This window comes from Sinocyclocheilus grahami, unplaced genomic scaffold, assembly GCF_001515645.1.
Source record: "Sinocyclocheilus grahami isolate Dianchi unplaced genomic scaffold, SAMN03320097.WGS_v1.1 scaffold149.1, whole genome shotgun sequence".
Lineage (NCBI taxonomy): Eukaryota > Metazoa > Chordata > Actinopteri > Cypriniformes > Cyprinidae > Sinocyclocheilus > Sinocyclocheilus grahami.
In genome coordinates, this window is record NW_015505328.1 from 206,164 (window position 1) to 224,422 (window position 18,259).

The 18,259-nt window shown below is 37.2% G+C and overlaps 1 protein-coding gene across 1 annotated transcript in view; it reads right to left on the bottom strand.

Moving 5' to 3' along the window:
* Window positions 1-18,259, bottom strand: part of csmd3b (CUB and Sushi multiple domains 3b) — a 441,168-nt gene that overhangs the window by 118,507 nt on the left and 304,402 nt on the right. Inside the window, exons 22-27 of the mRNA XM_016281251.1 lie at window positions 14,832-15,001; window positions 13,483-13,639; window positions 7,436-7,627; window positions 1,889-2,015; window positions 555-757; window positions 244-435 (exon numbers count right to left, since the gene is read on the bottom strand). Coding sequence (XP_016136737.1) covers window positions 244-435; window positions 555-757; window positions 1,889-2,015; window positions 7,436-7,627; window positions 13,483-13,639; window positions 14,832-15,001 — 1,041 coding nt within the window. The remainder of the gene's footprint in view (window positions 1-243; window positions 436-554; window positions 758-1,888; window positions 2,016-7,435; window positions 7,628-13,482; window positions 13,640-14,831; window positions 15,002-18,259) is intronic.

Here is an 18,259-nt window from a genome sequence, read left to right on the forward strand (position 1 = left end):
TATAATTTTCACAAACCAACATTTGGTCCCAAACTAGCCTGCTACCCATCCTGACATTTTTAATCCATTTATTTAATTGTAACGTTTGTTTAATATAATTTAATAACTTCAATAAAACGATCACACAAATGTTACATGCACTGTTACATTTGTGTAGCTGTGGTAAAGCCTGTATAATTCTAAAGCCAAATACTCATTCTGACAGATTCATTCATTTAATTAAATTGCGATATAACCCCTTACCTATACAGACAGGAGGGCTTGGTTGCCAATAGTAGCGGTTCTCCACTTGTATGCAAGTAATCTTCACATCTCCCTGCAGTTCATACCCAGGGTCACACTGAAAAGTCACAGTGTCTCCAGGCTCCCGACCATCTCCATTACGACTGCCGTTCATAGGCACTCCTGGATCCCTGCAGGCAGTGGCCACTGAACCTGTAATCACATTCAAACCAATTAACAGTCAATTAGCACCTTATGAGCAGTTACTGTATGCTGTCAATCGAAATACAGGGCTCCAATCAAGAACTCCAGAAAAAAATAAATCAACTCACTTGAGAACTCTATGGCAAATCCAGACTTGCTGATGTAGAAGTCAGTCTCGAACTGAATGGTAACCATGTTGAGGGTGCTGTGGATGTTCTCCGGCAGCAGAGAGCCGCTCACCTCCCTCAAAGACATCTCATTCTCTGGAGGCCCATCCCATACCCTCAGGATGTCGTGGGACGCTTCGGTGTCGAAGGCTAGAAACTGCAGGCTGTTAATATATAAATAAACACATGGAGATGCATCCAGTCATACAAGTCATGCTTCATTAGATGCACAATGTACAGTGATAGAAACAAAGGATTGTCTGACATACAACAGATGTGCCATTCATTATTGTTCCAATGCATAAAATAAAAAACATGCATGAGTTATTATAGCCAACTAAACCTAATACACTTTTGATACTTGAAATTAAATATGTATTAACTGGAAAAAACCCTTAAACTTATTTTATTTCAGCTAGTTGCTGAGGCAATATTGCTGATTTTTATTTAGTTTAACTTTATGTACTTAAATAACAAATTACAACTGAAATAAAAAAATAATAAAAACTGTACAAACTGTAAAAACACAAAAATAAACACAAGAAAAGACAAAACACAGCAAAATTAATACAACTAGTAAAATTTAAATGAAAAGACAAAATATAAATACCATATAGAAACTAATTCAAACATTACTCTCAATAATACTAAAATGTCAAATGTAAAGTGTTCCATATTTACATCACTCAGCTGATTATTACATATTTACTGTGAATTCAGTAGATAAGAGAGTTTGATTTGGTAGAAATGAATGTTCAGAATTCTTTGCAGAATTGTGATAAATCACAGAGGTAGTGTCAGACAATCATATCGCAAATATTATGCTCCAGGTTTCAATAATTGAGGAGAACGATCACATCTCCTTTTTGAGCGGCAGTCCTTGATAACAATTTAGCAATCTGGTCTGATCGAGACATCAGCCGCAAATGAACAAATAATGAACGAGTATGCGATTTCAAAAAGCTTTTGCTGCTGAGAGAATTGGAAAGAGGAAAAATGATTGGGCTGTAGTGCAACATTAAAAGTGCAACAGCGTTTTAAGCTTTATAATGAGTTTGGCCGTGAAGGTGATAAACAAAGAGATTTTACGAGGTACCATCAGCTCATCTGATGTCTCCTTTTCTTGCTGTACATCAATAGCCAGATCTGCCATTAGAGGTTTATTAATAGATAAAGACCTCTAGTCTCAGCTGAATTCGCTGGCTGCATTCTTATGGGCTCGTAATGTTCCAATCGCTAATTCTAGAGGAAGACGGACAGCAGATGGACAGTTGGAAGCGAATACTTATCAGCACCTGATGATGTTGCCCGAATCCACCTCGACGACCCAGGTACAGCGCAGATTGTTGTCATAGGGGAACGGATAACCTGGCGACAAAATGCGTCCTGATGTCTCCCCTTTAAAACGTCCACCGCATTCAGCTGGGAAAAAAGAAAGGACAAAACGGGGTGGGAGGAAGAGACAGAAAGAGAATTGAGAAGAATTAAACAGTGGTGAGTTTATGCATACTCTCACACTTGTACAAACACATCATGGCCCCTGAAGATTTGCAGGCGAGTGTTGAAATAATTAGGGGTGCCCACAACACGAGTGGGGCAGTCTGAGAATAAAAAGCAGTGTAGATCAATAAAGCACCGTGAGGTTTTCAGACATCTAAACACTGTGCAAAAAAGTTTCTGGATCGTACAGAATAACAAATTATTTATTTATTAAAAAAAAGATGTATGTAAAAACAAAGAGGGGAATTAGTGGGGAACTACTGAAGCTGAAAAATTCAGTTTTAGCTTTTAGACTGCACTGAACCAGTTACCTCTCCCAGCATCCTAGTATAGGTCATATTTTATTTTATATGATCAATATATATTGATAAAATATGATCAATATATATTGATAAAGCCTGTAACTCAGCCAATTACAGTCAGCAATGTGTCATGTATTGAGGCTTGGTTTTAACTGTGGTGAGATTAGACTACACATACTTATGTTACCTCTAATAAAATTTGAAGAATTAAATGTGCTGTAAACATACACATTTAGATGTGTAATTCCATCTTAACCATCTTCATTGTCTGGCTTCTTAAAGCTTATTTAAAAAAAAAACTTTTAGGCATGTTTTTCTTACTAAAATACTTATACTTAAATAATTTCTGACTATATCAGTGTTGGAGATCACTGTAAATGGCAATTTTAACTTGAATTATAGCTGACTGTATATTTATTTAATTTATAATCATCATTAATCAACATGATGTTGACCTCCTGTAACAAACAATTCTGAAAAAACATTTTAGAAGTAATGTTAATAATGTTATATTTAAACATTAACATTTATATATTTTGTCTATAACTGTACTGGAATGAACAGTTATGCAGAAAAACAAATTATGCATACCCCTTAACAATTTTAACATTAATCATTATTACCATTTTTAATATATTTTTTAAAATATTAAACAAAATATTATAAGAGGATACGTCATCTGCCGGAACGCCACGCTCTTGTGTATGCATGTACGACAGTTAGCGGAAGCTAGAGATTACAGTTACGAAAGTTTTAAATATGGATATATTTTTCGTACAAAAAAAGCATCGATTCGCTTCAGAAGGCCTCCCCCCTGGAGCCATGTGGAGCATTTTTTATGTTGGATTTATGCACTTTTATTGAACATCGAAATCATCAAAATCAAACCCCATTCACTGCTATTATAAAGTTTGGAAAAGCCAGGACATTTTTGAATATAACTCCGATTGTATTCATCTGAAGGAAGATAGTCATATACACCTAGGATGGCTTGAGGGTGAGTAAATAATTTGGTCATTTTCATTTTTGGGTGAACAATCCCTTTAAATATACAGTATATTTTAAGGTCAATTCACACTGCACCAACTTATTTATGAAATGTGTATATTTAGGATTAATGAAACACTAGCTATGGAATTAGAATATCATTTCCATCACAGAATGAATGGTGGTTTGACATGAGGGACAGTTCAAGGGTGAAAAAATGCCAGAATTTATCTGTGAAGCATGTATATTAAGTAGACAACTTAAAGTTTGCGTTGTATTTTGCATTATACCGAGTTTGAAGTGTATTTTAAGGAAGTTTAATATTTCAAAGTCCACAGAGTCAAAAGTCCCCATAGTTGAAGATACACCCAACAATGGTGGCTTCGACTGGAACTGTTTCACCTCGTCTTGTTTCACCACTCCTCTATTCTCCTCGAATTCTCTATAAGCAGACAAGGTGATTTGTCAGCTTCAAGTCAGAGCATCAATCAAATGAACAAATGAGCCTGACGTCCATTTTGATGCCTCCTGATGGCATTCAGACTAGCCACTTTAGCCCTCTGTACTCTGTTCATTATTAGTCGGCTTTCACAAGCACTTTATTAGGAAACTTTAATTGCAGGCACTCTCTTTTCCCCTCAGACCCCTTTTCCATCTTCCCCTATCCTGTCTTTCCCATTCTCCCTCTTGTAAAAAACTGCAGGGGCCGGGAGGAACAGTTTCGAGAGACATGCACCGTTTCTTAATGATTCCCTTTTCAGCAATTCCTGTCACTGAGCCTCATTTGCATAAACCATCTACATGACAAACAATGGACGCACAGCTCAATGAAGCCTGAATAACAGGGTTCAGATTGCGACTTGATTAATCTGAACATTAGAGTGTTTTTTAGACATCCGGAATAGAGGCATCTTCCAAACGTTTTCCTCCCCAGCTTCTCGCTAAACCAACATCCTGCCAATGTTCATCGCTCATCAGGGCAGCGTCTCAATCACGTGTCATTGGACGGTTAGGAGCGCTCAATCCCCCGATTGGCTGCTCACGCATTGAAAATCAATGCAGGAAGATTAGGAGTTGAAGTGGCCTCTGGTTTGAGGCTGAAAATTCGTACGTCCTCTCTTAGCGCAATTATGACAACATGACTTGTCGAGCCATCCCATGCTAGGTGTGTTTACGACTGCGCATTTCGGCCCGCAGATTATGGCACTGCTGTTGAGAGGAATGCTGATTTAGCAATGTGGTGGTGTAGCTTCCTCTGCAGAAACAGGTGAATTGGAGTGTCTCATTCACACTCTTTACCTGTGAACTTGAATGAAAAAATATAAAAATAGTTAAATATTTAATCTGTAATATAAATAAAGGATACTCCTTCTCACTATTTTGATATATCTCACTTTTGCTAAAGGTCACATCAAATGACCTGCACATTTCGCTTGTCAAAAGGAAGTGAAATATCCTCCACATTATTAAGCATGTATTATTAATGCTGGCAGATAAGCCTGAAAAATATCAGCCTGAAACTTCAAGGCTGATTAGTATTTTGCAAGCCTACCATCGGTTTTGACATAGAAATGAGACGAATGCGAGTAAAAACAACATGCTCTGCGTTTAACACAGGAAAGTCACTGTGTTTTATCTACGTCTCCCGCCCGGAAGCAATTTACACGAGCGCTTTGAGTCTAATCAGACCTCATTAAAACTAAATCTAATAGTGAGTAAATCTGATCTGGGGTCAGTAGACATATCAATATCCAACTCATTGGAGGCTAAATCCCCATAATCACCATTCATCAGGAAAATGAAGGCAGTAATAGCGGCACACTGTCCTATCTCAACCCCTCATGCGCTACACTTGATGAAGAATCATCTCGATAGCTCAACCGGGACCCCCTGCATCAGCTACAAAATTAACAACCTGCACCATTAATCGCAGATGGTGCGAGGGGCTTCCACCATCACTAATTTTGTGAAGAAACATTTGCCGTTTGTTTTCATTTAAGAAGGATTTACTTTAAAAGGTTAAAGGCAGCCTAATGTGGCATTTTAAGATCTCTAATGTGCTTTTTCTTGTGCAAAATATGAGCAATATTGCTGCTTTGCTGGCAACAGAAATTGGGAGGGGTTTATACTGCAGCCCTTGATAATTATGACAAATGGCTGAGAGCAACACTGAGCTCAGTTATGATAACCAGAAGGAGAGATCAGGCAGGAATGATGCACACTCTCCAATACCGAAGTTCAAATGTGGTTTCTATGACAACAAAAAATCTCCATGCGCTAAAAGGACGTTAAAGACACAAAGCGATCATTAATGTTCTAATAAGAATATGTACCATTCTGTAGTTAATGAATTTGCCTGTTTGCATTAAGTAATATAGTTCTTGAATTTTTCAAATGTCAAAAGTAAACACTAATCACACACACATGCAAAAAACAATGCAATACAATAATTGACACTTACTGATCTTATAATGTCATCTTGTACATTTTATATATTAATTGGGTCACATTTTATTTCAAGGTCCAGTTCTCACTATTAAAGGGATAGTTCACTCAAAAATGAAAATTGGGACTCTCGTTAACGTGTGGCGGAGACTGTCACGAAAGAAAATAAATAGTTGAATAAAGTTGTTATTTTGGTTTTCTTTGCTTACAAAAAGCATTCTCGTAGCTTCATAAAATTACAGTTGAACCACTGATGTCACATGGACTATTTTAACAATGTCCTTACTACAGTACCTTTCTGGGCCTTGAATGTGGTAGTTCCATTGCTGTCTATGCAGGGTCAGAAAGCTCTAGGATTTCATCAAAAATATCTTATAATTTGTGTTCCGAAGATGAAAGAAGGTCTTACGGGTTTGGAACGGGACGAGGGTGAGTAATTAATGACAGAAATTAAATTTTTTGGGTGAACTATCCCTTTAACTAACTATTAACTATGAAGTTTGCCTTAAACTCCTAATTTGCTACTTATAAATAGTAAGGTAGTTGTTAAATTTGGGTATGGGATTAGGATTAAGGGATCTAAAATATGGTTATGTAGGCACTAATATATTAATATATGCATACATTAGCATTATTAAATGCTCAATAAGCACTAATAAACAGCCAATATGCTAGTAATATGCATGCTAGTTAATAGTGAGAATTCAAATAAAGTGTTACTAATAATTGTAATTTTTTAATATGTTAATTTATATATGAATTATGTTGTTCCTTTAACCTACAACATTCATATATTTTTGACCCCTTGATTCCTAATGCTACATTAAGCTCTGGTTGTGAACGAATGGACCAATATATTGTTCTGAGTCACCGTTAACGGTAATGATCCTTTGTAACTTCTATGTAAGTTACTTTTGTTTACAGTCTGCATTATTAAATTCATAACCACATACAGGGTGGTGATAGTGGGGTACATTTACATTAGTCTATATTTGTACTAGAACATTTATATTGGATATTAATTAACAGATATTCGAAATCAAAAGATAATAATCAAAAGATATTTGAAAAGAGCTTCACGGTCTGACAACCTGAATTAACAGCTCATTTTTTCCCCTTATAATATAATTTCAACATACAGTCTGCTGGACATTATATTGCAAAATAACACAGACAGAGTGATCAGGACCAACGCGGATTAGAGTGAAGAAAGTGTAAGGTTGATTCATGAGGTAACCTGCATATAAGCACACCATGCAAAATATCATAACATATGCAAGTCCCGTCCATTGTACAACATCAAATATACATTTTACTGTGGCTTTTCTGGCTTTACCAGACTACTAGGATGCAAATAGTAGTGCTGTTACAAAGAAATCACTTGCATTCTTTCAGTAGAATCATAAGACTGCGAAATTTACTGACGTGGAAAGGCTTTTATCATCCTAGATAGTGACTTTGTATTTTCAAACAATAGTCAAAGCTGAGAGAATTCAAAGACTGTACTTATTCTGATTATACTCATCGATGACTGTGACCCTGCTTCATAGTACACTAATAAATTACAGCACATCCTTTCTTACTTAGTTTGAGCCGCTGAAGTCTTACCGATGCAGGAAGGAAGAGGATTATCCCAGGCCCGCCTCTCTCCCGTCATGCATTTGAGCACGCCGCTGCCGTGCAGTGTGTATCCGGGGTCGCACTTGTAGGTGATGGTGCTGCCAGAGAAGTGGCCCTGGTCGTTGACCTTGAAGCCAAACTGGGGCACCCCAGGATCTTCACAGTGAGACAGCTCAAAACCTGAAAGACATTATGGCTGTTAGCTTACTGATGGTTGTTTGACTCCAGACAATGTCAATATTTTCTTAAGAATAGTGCTTTTATTGCACTTTTTATGTCATTTATTAAACATCCCCCCATAAACCTGTCAAAAATGACAAAAATAGAGCACTATGATAAGTTTAGTTAGACTAGATTCAGAATAAGACTGAGAACAAATCATACTGCATTCAGCTTTATGAGGTCATTACAGCGATGATTGCTGAAATTTTCTTTGCCTGATATTTTCATGCTGCGCTGTGGCAAAGCTGTAAGAGTTTGTCATTAATGTGATCATTAACGGCAACAATTTGAAGTTAAGATCCTACTGGGCTGGTAGGCAGAGACGGTCCTTTGCTAAGTAGGCAGAACAATTAAGATTAAGTGCTTGGTTAATTTGGAGCCATAATCAGAACCAAAGCACAGACCCTCTCACTGTGCGACACATCCTGTTATTAATTGTATAGCTATGACTCATTATCATTAAACAGCCAGTACTCAGAAATAGCCGAAAACACATGGCAGCTCAGTCAGTATATCACATAATTTTAATGAATTTTAATTACTAATTTTTAAAAGTTTATTTTTATAGTAACCTTCATTAACAAGTTATTAAACACTAGCATGTTATGATTTCATATACATACAAATATTAATATAAACAGTAGTTGTTCCAAGAAAATATGTATAATATATATAATATATCAATTTATAGTGATTAATAATAGTTATAATATAATAGTTATAGAGCAAAGGGTCTGAATACTTAGGACCATGTGATATTTCAGTTTTTCTTTTTTAATAAATCTGCAAAAATGTCAACAATTCTGTGTTTTTCTGTCAATATGGGGTGCTGTGTGTACATTAATGAGGAAAAAAAATGAACTTAAATGATTTTAGCAAATGGCTGCAATATAACAAAGAGTGAAAAATTTAAGGGGGTCTGAATACTTTCCGTACCCACTGTATATACTGATAAAATCACTATTATAACATATGCAATGATTAGTCAAGCAAAATATGATGCTTTTTAATTCAATAATGTTCATTAAGTACCAAATCTCAGCTCTGCAACACACAAAAAAAGTTATTAAAGTGTTACAAAGACTGTGAGGGTGTCTCGGTTTAGCAAAATCCTCTTATCTTAGAGTTTACTCTCTCAAAAATAATAGGTCTCTTAAGATGACCACATGGGGACTTGTATAGCTTATCAGCGGTCCACCATTAAGCTGCATGTTGTTAAGTACAGATAAACACAACAGCACTTAGCATCAACTGTTGGTGGAGGCAACAACTTCACTAAAATATGACACCCGGCTTTGATTGCTAGTTGATTACAGGTCGTGGTTTCACAGCACGCTTGGGTTGAGATTAGGACTCAGCCAAATAAACATGGCTATTTTAATCAGCTACATTCTCCCCCCTGTCCTGGATCAGGTCTCTAAATTACAACATCTAGATACCGGAGGTGGCCCGGCTTCTCTGGCTCTCTCTGACCTTTATTATACACTCAAATGGCTAATCCTTCAGGGGGAATGGAATCGTAGACAGACAGGGATTTAGTCGATTTCAAATGAGATAGCCCACCAGCAGGTTAATACTTTATCCCCCACTGGAACTAAAACCTTGTTGAATTCCACACTGTGAGCACAATAGCATTAAAGCGCACCGAAATCAGACCAAGTGCCTGCACAACTCTGGGCCAATAAAGCCAAGGTCAGTTGAGACACAGTCATGTTTCTACTGGTCCACTTCCTGATAATCCCTTTGAGCTGACCAAAAGCTGATTGTTTCAGGTGTTCTCATGCTTTTGTTACGTCCTTCCTGTGTAAGAAAAAGCGTTTCCTATCTACTGGTTGTTGAGTTCTGAGGAAATCAAATCTTTTGGAATCGAGCAATAGAACAAAGGGATGCAATTACATTTAGTAAATAATCCCTCCTAATATTTCTAGATTGCAGATTTGACTGAATGCAATATGAGTATCATATGATTATATGCACATATTTGTTGAATGAAAATATTTTGAGTTCATGAATCATTGATAGTTATGTTATTCACATTAAAGCCTTGTTTATGCTTCAAAATGATAGAAAATATCAGCAAGAAGCAACACTGAGAAGTAACAGTTTGCTGAACTTTACATTTCCTGGCATTGCTGTGTGTGTCTGGCTCTAAACATTTACATTTTAATGGTCAACATTTTAAACCACACAGTGTGTTTACTTTAATATTATCTGAGATCAAACAATATTTAAATGTTACAAAATTAATATATTTTAACACTGTATAAAATAAATTTTTAAACCTTTTTTTGCTTTTTTATATTAGTGTAATGGTTGTAAATTTTAACGAATTACATTTAAAATGTAGTGAACAAACTCATATTTATGTAAACATTTCTATACATGAACAACTGATCAGTTATATCAGCGATTATACTTTTAATTGATTTTAAAATGCACATAAAAATGCTTCAACCAAATCTATGACCTTGTGTGTGCCACAGATATGAGAACTGTGCAGAAATGCATCAGACAATACACAGAAACATATGCATTCAAGAGGACAAGGCCAAACATTAAAATACCACACATTGCTCACAGCCCACCACAGAACATCCATAGAAAATGTATAAACTGCAATTAAGAACAAATTCATCCAACTAATGCTCCATTATCAGCAAATGTATGGCCTGATAGAACAGAACTATGAAAAAGGGTTTAGCAATAACATGTTTCCTTGCATCTTATATGTTTTGCTCACACTATCATCAAGAAAAACATAAAGTGGCTCACTAATGGGCAATGTGGCAATATGCAAGATATGTTGATAATATAGAAGTAGAGATACACCGATCGACCGGCCAGGGACTGGAATTTGCCGGTTTTCCGCATGATCGGCTCAGACCCGTGACCGGCCGGTCAGTCTGCCGATTCCGAGCCGGTGTACCAACGAAATGCTACCTATCAGATTGTGCTAACAAAAATATATTTGCATTGTTTTAAGGGTACGTTTAGGGTAAGGGTAGGTATGGACTGGTAGGTTTAGGGTAGGGGTAGGTATGGACATTAAAAAAGCCTCAAACCACATGAATAAGATGCTGGTAGCACAATCTGATAGGTAGCATTTTTCGTTATCGATTTGCGCTACCTATCTTTTTAATGGGAGGTAGCACAATCTGAGCGGGTAGCACAAATCGTCATAACACCGGTCTGTTTTGACGTCACACTTATGCTGAGTTCACACTGCACAATTTTAGCCCAGATTTTTCACTCTCCGACAGGTTTTGTGAAATCGCCGACAAATGCCCGAAATCGGAGGCAAATTGGTGCTCGTTTTACGCGAGTGACAATCACGCAGAGTGAATTATCAAAGACGCGATCTGAGGGAATCGCCGACACGTCGCCGACGCCCGTGAAATATTTGGCATGCTAAATATCTGGAGCTGTTGGCGATTCACAATCACGCTCTGTGAAATGAGTTCTGACTGAAAAACACATCGGCGATGACCTACAGCCAATGAGAGACCAAGATACAGGGCAGCGGGAAGTTTGGGGAGGAGTTAAATGAAACGTAGTTTGCGTACCAGTGTTGCCAAATCCGCGATTGCCGCCGGTTGTTTTTTATGTCAGCAGGTTGAAGCGACCCCAATAACGTGATATTTAGGCCCTATAATGTGAATTGTACCAGGAGAACCCTGCCAAAAAAATTTATATTTTACCCCCCGATTTTTACTGGGGGACCCCCTCGAAAGCAATTGGGCTATTTTCAGGCTAGTTTTGAGTAGTAATTGGGTGGGTTTTGTTGCGAAAACCTGGCAACCCTGCATCAGACAGAGCTGTCGGCGATTCTTCCTATTGTGAAGTCATGCAATGTGAAACCTCCTGTCGCAGATCCATCGTGCAGTGTGAACACAGCAACAACTAAATGCTACCCCAGATAGTCACGCAGTGTGAAAACAATAGATACTAAACAAGCTATATGTAAGGTTATATGAATGAGTGGTTTATCGTAAGCATGAATAAAAATAGTCTATAATACAACAGATTAATACAAAACAGCAATAATATACACAATGGCCTGAAGAATATGTGTGTTCATTCAAAGAAAGGTTTTCCTATGAATTAATTAGTAGAAAATTTCTACTGTGCATTTGTGCCCCTTGTTTCTGGAGAATGCAGCTGAGAGTCGGCTCGCATTCCACAAGGTTGTAAATGTATCGGGTTACCATGAAACCAGGGTCCTGTTCGGCGTCCTGGGGTGTTACAAAGTATTTGTGAAATCTAAAAACCAAAATATATATTGTGTGTTTGATTGGTCCAGACGCTACAACGTCGATCTGACGAGTTTGAAAATCGTGCAGTGTGAACTCTGCATTACAGCGACTGATAATGTACTTATGTCTTGCCTGATGAGTCTTGCGCAATCTGATTGAGTGTGTGAGAGAGACTCGTGCAGAAATAAAAACAAAAGAGTGCAACAGCACTCACAGAAAGTTATGGTTGCATACCGCGGTAGTAAAAAAGTAGAAATTTATAATATGATTTAGGTACGCTACATTGCACGACCAAAATGTTTCAACACGATTGCAGTGTGATTTTACACAATAGTAGTTCAATAAACAAGAAGTTAAGTGACTTACATTTTAGACACAATATTGAATGTTTTTGCTAATTTTCGCTAATGAAACTAGTTCCAATCAAAGCCACAGCAGAACTGTTTTGAGCAACACAGCGGTGTTTAGTTACTGAATGAATCCATGTTTTTGAACGAATCAAGTGAGTCAATGATTCAGTAACCCATTCATAAAGACAGCAGTCTGAATGAATCAGTCGTTTGAAATAATCTGTTGAATAAAGGACTAAATGACTCACTCATTCAAAAAGTAATTTGCTGCCACCTACTGGTTTGGTTTCATATTTAAAGCTATCGTTGCATTTTTCCCAAAATTTATTATTTGTATTTTAAAAAAAATATTTTAAACATTAATTTTATAAAATTCTTTATGCATTAGAAATTTTTGCAGTGTAAATGCATTTATGGCACCTAAGCTTCATCAAACATTCTGTGTAAATGCATCTAATGCCACTTCAGATGCAGCTTCTGTATTTCCTGCAGTGGAAAGATGGTTTATTGATACTGATTTCATTTGAATGGAAACAGCTCTACAGTTTCTTATTATTCTAACTCAATTAATTGAAACATTGTAAGAATTTGATGTGAAAGATGACACATTTAAAAAGTTTAAGAAACATAGTGGGAAATGACATCTGCTTTGTTATGTACAGCAACTCCTTTTCAGTTAATTGTTATTTCTACCTCTTTTCTAGTCGCAGAGCAATTTATTTTGAGAGTTGTTTAAGTGAGACAACATCTGTAACTTTGTCCGGAGTGGTGGAATGTTTTTTCTTATTATGTAAAAATATTTTTTTTTGCATTAAAAATAGCATAGATTTTTGTTTGTATGTGCTGTCAATTATAGGTTTTAGAAAGAAAATCGGAATCCATGAAAATCGGTATCAGCAGGTCACACTTACAAAAAAAATCGGAAATCGGAATCGGCCAAGAAAATGGCAATCGGTGCATTTCTATATAGAAGCCATCATCCACTATCACTTGCCTGTAGGAAACACTCCGTTGGTCAAAATAGAGCAATAACATTCCATCTATTGCCTTCTTCCTGTCAATCGTCTGCAATGTGAGTGACTCTTACGAGAAAGGTGCTCTTTATTAAGATGGGCACTTTATTTGGTGTGAATAGTGTTTCTTTATTACTAAGGTCAAGCTCTCGTGTGCAGAGGTGTGTGCAGTGTATAGGGCCAATGTAATAACTTACTGGAATAGACCAGTTTGAAGCCTTCCCCAGTGGCCTCCGCATCACTGTAGAACTCCAGCCAAAGGCGATTGGAGGTGCTGATGAGGGTCAGACCCAGCATAGATGAACCGGTGAAGGCCCCCAGCATGTGAGCCGCATTGTCTTTACCATCATAGATCTGAAAGGCAGTAAGATCAAATGTAGATCACAAATAACAGCAAGATAAAAAGAAAATGCTGCCTGATGTTTGTTCTGAAAACATTTGTACAGAAACATCTGCAGGACCCTTTCAGTCACACACTGTATGTCTTAAGATGAAAGGAAAAATAAAAATGAATGTGACGTTCATGAACATGATCATTTAAACTGGCGCGATTTTTACTTTTTAAATCCCTTTTCACTTGTAACACAATTAATTTCTCTTAATTTCTTCTGTCGAGCATGAAATTATTTTAGACAATTTTAGCCAAAAATGACAAAAAGGCCTCATAAAAGAGGTCCATATGGCTTGTACACAACAGTTACTGAAGCCATCTTTGTGCGTAGAACAGACTGAAATAAAAGTTGTTGTTTTTTTAACTGAAATTCTTGACATCTAGTCTTATACTGCGTTCACTGTAATTTGCTTCAGATGAAGGAGTCTGCCAAATGCATACATTTAAATGTAATGTAAATGATTAGTTCACAACTCATAATGATCCAGAGTTCAATCCATTGACTCAATGATCCAGTCGTTACAGTTCACTGAAGTGGAAGATTATCAGTGATTTACACCTTCAATTTCGGCCTGTGTCACACACAAAGCTATCATATGACTTTAGAAGGCTTACACTATAGCACATGATTTCTACGTACAACTTTTACAACATTTTATGGTGATTTTGAATCATTTTTAAAGCTAGACAAGCCCTGTCCACATTCACTTTAATTATATTGCACAATAATGGCTCATAGCTTTTCACAGTTTTGCCTTTTACATTCTATAGAAGTTATAAGATGTTAAGTAAATGAGTGAGAAGAAGACAGAAAAAGAGGACAGAATTTTCTTATTTTTTTCTTGTTTCTCTAAAAAGGTTGCATGACATTTCTCTTTTTTGCAGCCCTGTAACTAGATGCGTCTTTACATAGCCAAGTTAAGGCTGCTCTGTGCCAGCTCAAAATTCAGGGTAAAGGCACAATGCCAAGACTAAATGCCAGACTAAATTACGCCTGCTCAGATCCAAATCAGCCCCTTATATCGAAGTATAAAGTTGTAATTGCTGTGCAAATGCATTTAAGCTACCTCTGAGCAGTACCTAAGACACCTAAATGCCACTTCAGAAGCACTTCTGTCACCTTTGCCTGTAAATTTGGCATAAATGTAGAAATACCTTCAGAATGTCACCCTGGGCCAGATGGAAGGTTCTGGCAGAAATGTTGATTCCTTTCCCAGCCTGCACCTGTATGCTGTAAATGCACTCGTGGTTGTTCTCGTAGTTCATGGGGTAATTCGGTGACAGCAGAATCCCTTCATTGTTGATGACAGATGAGCCACACTCAGCTAGAGATGGGAAATAAAACCACGGAACATTGGGGAAAATGGAGTAACACAAGCACAAAGCTAGTAATCAAAACGTCACCTACTATTATTATATAAAGATATTCAGTTAACATTTTGCTGCACACAAACACACCACACAGACATATTGCTGCTGTAAAAGCTCAACGTGCGTTAATACAGATCTGGCATTTTCAAAATGATTGGTCTGGACAGCACGAGTCTGCGGTGCTTGTGTGATGGCGCGTCTGGAAACCGAAATCGACAGAGCTGAGTCGCACCATTCATAGCTTTAATTTAAAATCCCATGTTGTTAGCGGATATAAGTTGGACTCTGAACAATAACCATCAAATGTAGATTTAATGTCACAACAGACAGTAAACACAGGTGTATTAATATCCATCATGTATTCTGGTGCAGGAGAAAGACCAACATAAAGCAACACGGCCCGGCTGATTTATTTAACGTCCCCTTGCCGTTTCTCTCCATGCCGCTCCATGTTATGATGATATTACCAGTGTCATATTTTGAATAAATCACCACTGTTACTGCCTCCATTTAGTAAATTACCTACATACACCCCCCTCCTCGGTGAGTCAGCCCAGGACACGATGTGAATTTACACTGGACGAGACTTCTTGCTTTTCCCATATGCCCTTCTTCTAACTTTCATTCAGTTCTGGGGAATAAAAAAAAGAAGTTAGGAGCAATGTGACTGACCCCATGAGGTCAACAACTGACCCGCAATCTGAATAAGTGAGGCTGTCCCAGAAATTAAAGTGTGGTAGAAGGAGTTTTTCTTTGTTGCCTGTTTTGTTTAGAGCAATAAAAATACCCAAGTGCAATTCTGAAGTGGCCCAGGGAACGTGGTTTGAGCTGGGATCGCAAGCGCTCCTGTCAAAAGTAATGTTTGCGGATGGGAGTTTAGACTCCTGCTTCATTCACACATCCTGATCCAATATGACATGCAACTGAAACTGACCCTTGTGTTTGGAAAAATGGGGAACTTCAGAATGCAACTTTCAGTGAGGAAGGCAGTAAGTTCAAAAATTATGGGAGTTTCTGGGAATTTGAGAATCAAGTCAGATGCCAGAGTTTATGAAGTGATGTTTAATCTGACAGAGCAGAAAGTCTGAGATGAGCTTGGGGGAAGCAGAATCTCAGAACTGGGAAGACACTGAGAGGTTTGATACCTGCCCAGGCCACAGACATTTCTAGAACTTATTTAGGGTTCAACATTAACTCAGCTGACAGAATCCTTAAAAAGTCTTCACATTTGCTGAAAAGTGACTGTAGTAAGCTATCTGAGGTTATTCCATGCATTCTCTTCTTACCAATTGTCAAAAAAAAAAAGTTTGTTCAATTAAAAGGATTGTTCACCCCAAAATTAAAATTTTTACCATCATTTACTCACCCTTATGTCATTCCAAACCGGTATGACTTTCTTTCTTCTGTGGAACATGAATGAAGATATTTTGTCAGTGTGCTTGAATTTTTTACATACAATGGCAGTCAAAGGTAACCTAAACTGTTTGGTAACCAACATCCATCAAAATATCTTCTTTTGTACTCCACAGAAGAAAATCAGGTTTGGACCAACATGAGGATAAGTACTGTAAATGACAGAATTTTCATTTTTGGGTGAACTGTCCCTTTAATTCCTTCCTTCTCGTCAATGGTGGACCCGGTCATAATCCGGTGGCAATGTTTCACCTGGAGCCGCGCAAAGCTGTCACAGACGCACACTCCAGTAAAGTCACAGACATAAACTACAACCAATTACCTCTGTTACTAATATACATGATATTTCAAATGCATGAAATGTTAATTAAACCAAAAAAAGAGTCAAAGGGGATTCTAACTTGTGATCTCTCAAACTTAAGGCAATAATTATTCCTCTGAACCACACAAGCTCATGCACAGGTCCGGAACTGAGCCCCCTTAAGAGTAAAATCCTAAAATCGCCCCTGGCACAGACCTTTGGTCATTAGGGAACTTGCAGAAACACAGGACAGGTTTTATGCATTCTTAACTATCATTACACTCATCTGAGGAAGGAAAGAAGGATACTCAGTGGCAGATTCTGGCACAGGCGATATTGGCAGTTGCCTAGGGCAGCAGTGTCCCCTGCGAGCCACTCCTGCACACATCAGACGAGCACTCCAATTCTGCTGGTAATGGAGCGATGATATTGTCATTCAGGACACGTCAGCTTAATCAAATCACAAAATAAAATGTGCACCGCCTTCAAAATTTGTCATGATGCACACAGATATGCAGTTTTCAATTATAGTATTATTTAAAAGTGTTACTCCAGAAACTGTATGTAATTTCTTTTATTGTCCATGTGATAATCACAACCCCATGTACCACTAAGCCATGTGATGTCATAAAATAAATAAAATAATAAACAAAAATAATTAATGAAACAAGTAAATTAATTGTAAAACACAAGTAAATAAATAAGTAAATAAATTGTAGCATAGCAAAATAGTAGTATACAGTGGTTTATTTATACATTACCATAAAAAAATAAAAAATCTGGGCATCACTATGATTTTTGATACTTTGATTCAACAAGGATGTTTTAAATGGATCAAAAGTGAAAGTGAAGACATTTATAATGTTACAAAAGATTTCTATTTGTAATAAATGCTGTTATTTCGACATTTCTATTAATCGATTAATTTCCACACTGCAGCATTACATTTTTTCTGCTGTGATACTAAAAGGGATTCTTAAACACCAAATCAGATCTTTCTCTGAAAGATCATGTGACACTGAAGTCTGATACTGAGCAATGGCTTCTTAATTAATTTTATATATTAAAATATATTGTGTGTGTGTGTAAAGATAGTAGACAACAAACACTAGCTTCTACAAGTATTGCTCTCTTTCACAGGATACCATAATAAGCCACTCTCTCATAAGCTGGAGAGAGTGAATGTAACATCCTCTCAAAAAAAGATAAATGTGGTTATTTAGAAAAATGGTCTCATTTAAAACAATTAAACGATGAATGAAGTGCATTGTGGAGCCTAACACTAATCCCTATTCTCTTGCAGACTATAAACAAAACACGCATCAATCAAGCAAATGGTTTATACGCAGTGTTTAAATGCATGCATACTAAATGGGCGCTGCAAACAAGTGTCTTGTTGCTAATCCAGTGGAAAAGGATTCTTGCCTGTTGAATCTTTGTGCCTGATTTCTTTAAGCCAGTCGCCTGGCACCATGAAAGGCCAATCTGATAAGATCTA